Source organism: Astatotilapia calliptera, chromosome 1 (genome assembly GCF_964374335.1).
Source record: "Astatotilapia calliptera chromosome 1, fAstCal68.1, whole genome shotgun sequence".
NCBI lineage: Eukaryota > Metazoa > Chordata > Actinopteri > Cichliformes > Cichlidae > Astatotilapia > Astatotilapia calliptera.
Window position 1 is genome coordinate 32,125,175 of NC_137422.1, and position 7,049 is coordinate 32,132,223.

The following is a 7,049-nucleotide window of genomic DNA, read 5'->3' on the forward strand; positions in this document are numbered from 1 at the left end:
TAAGAAAACACAGCTTGCACGCAGCGATGAAGCGATAAATAAAAAAGTGTGCGTAACCTGTGATCCGGGGGCATTTGAAGCCGGTAATTGGAAACACATTGCTCGAACCCTAGTCCGACAGGCATTTGTTATTAATAAGTACTATTTTTTCTACTTGTTATTAGCTCCCTTGCATTGGTTATTGTATTTTTAGTGTGTGGCAATTCAAAAGGAAAAAGAAAAATGAAAAAAAAAACGACTTAAAAGTGGTTATAAACTTAATTTTACGTTCTGATTTTAGAGTTTTAACCGATACCCTTTCGTAGCTGAGTCTCCAAGTTTGAGTCTCCAGAGAAAACTTTCTTCTGTGATTTTATATTAAAAGCAAATTGTAGCCCAAAAAAAGTTAATCAGCAAACTGCTTACGTGTATCCGCGTGGTCAAATTGTGCGAATTAATACAAAAATTGCGGTTTAGGCCAGACGCGAACAAATAGCAAATGAAATAGATTGGCGAGCCATAAAATGAGATTTGAAACCCCATTCAAATAAGAGCTCGCGACGTCAGTGCACTTATCCGAAAGAGAGGGAGAGAGACACAGAGGGAGAGAGGGAGGGAGGGAGAGAGAGAGTGTGTTTGGTGTGTGGTTTGTATGAGTGGGGTGAGATTTGAGAAATAGGAGGGGCTTCTAAACGACTAAAAATGTCAATCTGAGAAAGGGAGTCCCAATAATCTAAAGCAATCTGTAAGGACCTGACCTTAGTCCATCCAGATCAATAGGGAAGTGAGGGTGGAAAGAAGAAGAGGAGGAAGAAATAAGGGGCGCAACCGGATCGTTTACACTGGCTGTTCCCGAGGAAATATAGACTTCCCTTGCTTGCACCTTTTGTTGCTCACATGCTCACACTGTAAAAGTGGATATCGAGGCAATTCCATTGCTTTGTGTGATTGCAGCAGACCTTTTTCCCTTTTCCTACCACCATGTCTTTCCCTCAGCTGGGATATCAGTACATCCGACCGATATACCCGCCGGAGCGCCAGGGGATCGCCAACAATGCCCGAGCCGGGACAGAGCTCAGTCCGTCCGGGGCACTTTCCAACGTCCTCTCGACTATGTATGGATCTCCTTTCGCCGCAGCAGCGCAAGGCTATGGAGCGTTTCTCCCCTACACAAACGATATATCAATTTTCAATCAGTTGGTGAGTTGTTCTCCTTTCGCTTAAGTTATCTAAAAACTTTTTGTCGAAACGTAAGCTACACATGACACTGGGATAACTTTATTCCTTTTAAGTTTAAAGTTTTAGAACGCCGCGTTGAACTTTGTAACTGAGTAGTTTGTAAAATATGGTTAAAAGTGGATACAAAGTGACACATTAACAGTGCGCTTTAAGCCTTTTATGCGCATTTAGCACATAAATTCCGGAAACTGATAGTAACGAAAAAAAAATGATGCAATGTAATGTGGGAGGTTACAGGTAAAGGTGGAGAATAGTGTGTAATAGTAAATGTTTCACTTCGGAAGTGTTTGTTAAACTAAGAAATTACTGTTCCCCCTTTCATCTGCGCTTGGTGATTTAATTCCACTGCAAAACACTTGAATCTTTTAGTTTGTTTACACTTTATTAAGAATCCCACTTTTGTCTTTATTTCTTGATAGCTAGAGAGGATTTTGCGCAATGTAAACATTTCCACACAAACTACTTGATGGTATTGATATAATATGTCTAATCCCTCTTACGCGTCGATTCTTTGTTTTTACAGGGTGCTCAGTATGAACTGAAAGACAGTCCCGGTGTCCAGCACCCCGGGTTTGCTCACCATCACCCTGCCTTTTACCCATATGGCCAATATCAATTCGGTGACCCATCCAGACCCAAAAACGCCACCAGGGAGAGCACCAGCACCCTGAAGGCCTGGCTGAGTGAGCACCGCAAGAACCCCTACCCAACCAAGGGTGAGAAGATCATGCTGGCCATTATCACCAAAATGACCCTCACCCAGGTGTCCACCTGGTTTGCCAACGCCCGGAGGAGGCTAAAGAAGGAGAACAAGATGACCTGGACCCCCCGGAACCGCACGGACGAAGAAGGAAATGTTTACACCAGCGATCACGAAGGGGGGGAGGGGGACAAGAGAGAGGATGAGGAGGAGATCGACTTGGAGAACATCGACACGGAAAATATTGAGAACAAGGACGACTTGGACGACCAGGACGACCTGCATTCAGATATTAAACTCGACGGGAGGAGTGACTCTGAGATTTCTGACGGCTATGAGGATTTACAAGGGCCCGACCAGAGGTTTCTAAAGGCTGTGGGGAAGGAGGGCAAAGACGTACAGAGAGGAGCAGAGCATTTCCACAATCACCGTCACCACTCTTTGGACATGAAAACGTCCCAGCCAAACGGGGAACAGCTCAAACTGAACTCTGTATCCGTGAGCTCACCGCCCTCAGAAAACAACCCCGTCCCAGCCCAAAAACCAAAAATCTGGTCTTTGGCAGAGACAGCTACGGCCCCAGACAATCCACGTAAATCACCGCAAATGAACGGCAGCAACTCCGCAGGGCCGGCCGCTCAGACCATAATCGCTCCTCACAGACTTATCTCTTCTTGTCCGGTTGGGAAAATCCAGAACTGGACGAACCGAGCCTTTTCGGCCCACCAGCTGGCTTTACTGAACTCAAATCATTATCTGGGACTGGCGAACCAGGCCACTGCCACCGGCCTGGCCCTCTACAGCAGCAGGCAAACGGAGGACAAGAGTCATAGTTCAGAGACTTCAGTCACAGGTACATGTCCTCGTCACTGAGACGCGCATGTATAAATAACTACAAAACAAAGACACTAGTTAATTTCATTTATTTTATTTTAGACCTTCTTTTGCCTTCTTTGCCTGTTCATGGATATTTTTTCTGCCTAGGCCACGCAGATAACCAGTGTTAATGTTACAGCAGAATACAGTGTGTGCGATGTGTGCCTGTGTGTGTGTAACAGCTTGTCCGGGAGGGTTAAGAAAAAACCTCATCAGGAAGTGTTTAAGGAAAAAAAAACATTGAAATTGGCGAAAACTCTTCTTAAGATGCCCCCTTTATTTCTTGAGTTGCTGTTACGTCGTCTACTTTATTTTGAGGTCCATGCGCCTGTATTATGGTTTACATTAAGTCCTCAACCCATTAAATCACGTCGTTTTAACATTATATTCCCATAAACCCAGGATGAGCTCTGATCAAAGGAAGTTCAATTAACGCATTTTGATTTTCTTTGCTGCAGCTTCAGAGAGATCTAGTGCCTTGGATGCAGAGAAAAAGCTGTTTTTAACAGCTTTCCACGCAGTTCAAAGATAACGAGGCTGTCAGTTAATGACATTTGGGAATTTTCATTTAATGCAATATCACATTTTAGTTTAAAATGCCACATTTACCCAAATTAGCTTTGTTTCATTTTTTTCATGCGTCTGTGTGCGCTTGGGTTATTTCTTCAAGGCCTATGTTACACTAACTTGTTCAGTCATGCAAATGAGCTCAATGCAAATTCACTCCAGGTTCGTTTTTGAAAGGCAATTGTCACTTTTATATCACTTTATGTTTTCACTCTTCGTGAGACTATTATTAGTGTTGTTGTTTTTCTTCTACATTTTTTGTTACATTTTGTTGTACCCCTGTGTATTTCAGGCCTCAGAACCAACTAGACCTCAGAACCAGCCACGGTTCTTTTGGCTCTTTCCATAAACCCTCACCCACCCTCTTTCTTCTTTAATTTTAATTTGAATATGGAATGTAATATAAGAATAATACATCTCTGTATACTTACATTGTAAGCATGTCCTGTGTAAAACTGCTAATGTAATAATCTATGAACCTGTAGTCTGTGAGTTTTTTTCTTTCTTTCTTTTTGTAAGTTCTGTGAGGATTTGATGTTGAAATGTTTTGTATATAAAGTTAAGAATATGTACATACTTGTGAACCAAATTGTACAAGAAAGTCTATATTTTGGCTAATAAATGAACTGCTGCAACTTAAAAAAAACAACAACAAAAAAACCAAACAATAAGATTGTTTTTTTTTCTTGGCCGAGGTATTTTGACAGCTGCTTTTGATGGTGGCTGTTACTGTGCATTGCATGTTGAAATGCATTGCTTTGGTTTTTTGTATGTGTGTTACTGGACAGCCCGGGGTACAGACTTCATCCTCCGTGGCTGTGATAAGTATATATTCGAGAGGGATTTATCACACTTTATATAGTGGCGGGACTTAAGGCTAATTAGCCAGTATTGCGGCATAGATTTGGATATTAATGTTGTGAGATTATCCCTATAGAGCTGTAGCGGGCGCATTAATATTTCGAATAATTCTTTCATTCATTTTCACCAGAAATTATCGTCTATCGAGAGACTTTAAGTAATGAACGACTGTTAAAGCATCGCTGGTACTTGGTCATAATGGCTCAATTGATCCTGAAGGTGGATTTTGGCTTGGCAGTGCAACTCCCAGATCTCATCATGCTCAATTTGTAATGATTTTGCTCTTCACATATATCATACATTTTCCACAGCTTATGCTGCTCTATGGTATAATTGTAATATATCGTGGCCGTATGACTAATAATAACATCATTTATTTTGTTTGCCCGTGATGAGATCATTTGCATGTGTGAGCCCTTATCAGAGGAAGTTTATGTAAACTTAGTGTTGGAGCTCCCTCTACAGTCACTTGCAGTCGCCAGTGTTCTGATGCACTGACACTCATTCAGCTAAACTGCTAACCTTTTTTTTTTATATCAATTTCTAATTAATCCATCAGTTCGATTTAAAATTCGATAGCAACATTTTTCAGTTATAATCCTGTCACAAGAAAATACCTTTCAGACCCGTTTTGAAGTCTTTGTATTATTTTTAGAACGTCCATTTGCAGCAGTTCCTCAGAGTGCGCTGCATTTGTTTTTAATATTTTAACGTGCGTGTGTGACCTTTTATGTAAAAATTCTATTTTTGCCCTAAACGTTCCAAATTATTTAATGAAACAAAAAGGGGCATTTCCATTTGAGGTGGCAAACAGCACCTTTTCGTGCACGAGCCATATATTTAAAGTGCAATAAAGAAAACAGTTACGGATGGTATATAGATCAAATTCTTCCTTTTTTTAATTTGATTTTGATTGTTTGTTTGTTTTTTTAACCTTTTACGACTGCCATAGCCTCAATTTAAGTATTTCGCGATATGTGAGATGCGGTTTATAACAAATTCCATTTGGTTTTTTTGTTGTCTGTTTGTTTGTAGTTATTTATTTTTTTGCTTGTTTTTCCGTTGTTTGTTTTAGTTTGTTACGATGTTGATTTTAAATGTAAACAGATTTTTTTTAGTTAAATATGAAGAAAGAAAACACACACGCTAATGAAAATATATTTTATTAACCTATTCAATTTCCTCCAAATTGTTGTTAAGTTCTGAAAGTCTAAGGAAGGAAGATTTTGCATTATTTATTTCAAACTAATTTTTTAAAGTTTATTTTATGAGATCGGCGTAGACTGTCACACTATCCCAGTTAATAATAAAATAATACCAATGCTGACATTTAAAAGGGATTTCATTTATTATTGCGTTTATATTTTTATAGATTTTTTAACACATAGCAGATTCAGCTGGCCAGTCAGAGTCTAACCGTTTAGTGCACCCTTTCAATTCCATTCAGGGCAGGAAAAGCAGACGAAAAGCGCTGATTCGCTCGAGCCGTATCCTCTCTAGGTTTGGGATGTGCTTTAAACAAACCACAACTTAGCCAAGAGAAAGGCTCCGGAGCCTTTAGCAGCTCTGGAACTCTTCTCACCATGTTGCCTTCCTGTGTAATCAATTATCTTTCTTGAGAGCCACATCTAACCACGCGATGCATATTCATAAGAGGCATCAGCCAGCTCATTGATGCAATCTCTTTAAAAAAAACAACTTATTTCTCGTTTTTTAATTAAAGAAATCGTCATCGCACTCAGACTGAAAGTTCATGATTATATAATACTAGGATAACTTTGGTTTTTTTTAAATGCTCCAAGATATTACAATGAAAAACAAACTAAACCTTTAAAAAGCCTGACAATGAATGTCCATGAATAAAATACATTTAATTAAACGATTGTTGAAGATCTGCATCAGTTTATATATTTAAAAAAGAGTACACAAATAAATGGCTTCCTGCAAAGACAGCTAGCTCCATGTAAACGCATTGAACCTTATCATAAAAAAACGATGCTTATTTCCTCACAGTTCACAGGATGTTTCCTCCTAAGGGCCCGTGACTAGACTCCTCTTGATCATGAGAATTCAGCTGAAATGCTACTGAAGGGCCAGTGATCATGTCTAGAGCTCAGGGCCTCTCCTCTGATCAGTGCATGAAATTAGGGATTAAAATGCCTATGCAGAAACAAAGTAATCATGCCTGCTTATGTCACCAAAGGTGTCCAACCTGCTCCTGGTAACAAAGAGCAAATGGAATGCATTAGCTAACATTTTGTGCAGAGCTACACAGGGACCATTTCCAGTGGGGCATGGTGTGTCACTCGTTTCCTTGCACATTAAGTGGATGTTCTCTTGGCTAATGAGCAATAATCAACACTGACTCCTCTTCTTATTTCTAAGGTCCATGCTGTGTTAAATGCTCAGAGGGTGTGAGGCACACTGTAGCTCTGCAGTACTGAACTCCCCAACAAAACGCAGGCTAATCTACTCAACAAAAGGCTGTAAGAAAAGCCAAGAAGTTATAATTGAAAAAGAAAAATTAGAAGCAAATATGACATCATTTTTTTTTTTTTCAAAATCAGGGGTCTAAAGAAACTTGTATTATAAATGATCTCTTTAGGCAAATTTGTGTAATTAGGCTGCATATAGATAAAAAAAATACTTAACCTGATTTGAGATTTCCCATATTATAAGGCAATATTGTCTTAATTATGCTCTCTGTCTTGTAATCATACACTAACTGATAAATATTATAAAGACGGGGAAACACATATGCTTTTGACACAGTGAAAATAAATTGTATTTCATTTCCCATCTAATTGCTTACATTGTTCGCTGCTGA

At 39.5% G+C, this 7,049-nt stretch overlaps 1 protein-coding gene across 1 annotated transcript; it reads left to right on the forward strand.

Moving 5' to 3' along the window:
- The first annotated feature begins 705 nt into the window (after nucleotides 1-705).
- Nucleotides 706-4,026, forward strand: irx3a (iroquois homeobox 3a). The gene is made up of 2 exons (XM_026173546.2): nucleotides 706-1,179; nucleotides 1,742-4,026. Exons 1-2 carry the CDS (start codon nucleotides 961-963, stop codon nucleotides 2,789-2,791), a joined length of 1,269 nt encoding a protein of 422 aa, XP_026029331.1. The 5' UTR covers nucleotides 706-960; the 3' UTR covers nucleotides 2,792-4,026.
- Nucleotides 4,027-7,049: the final 3,023 nt, after the last annotated feature.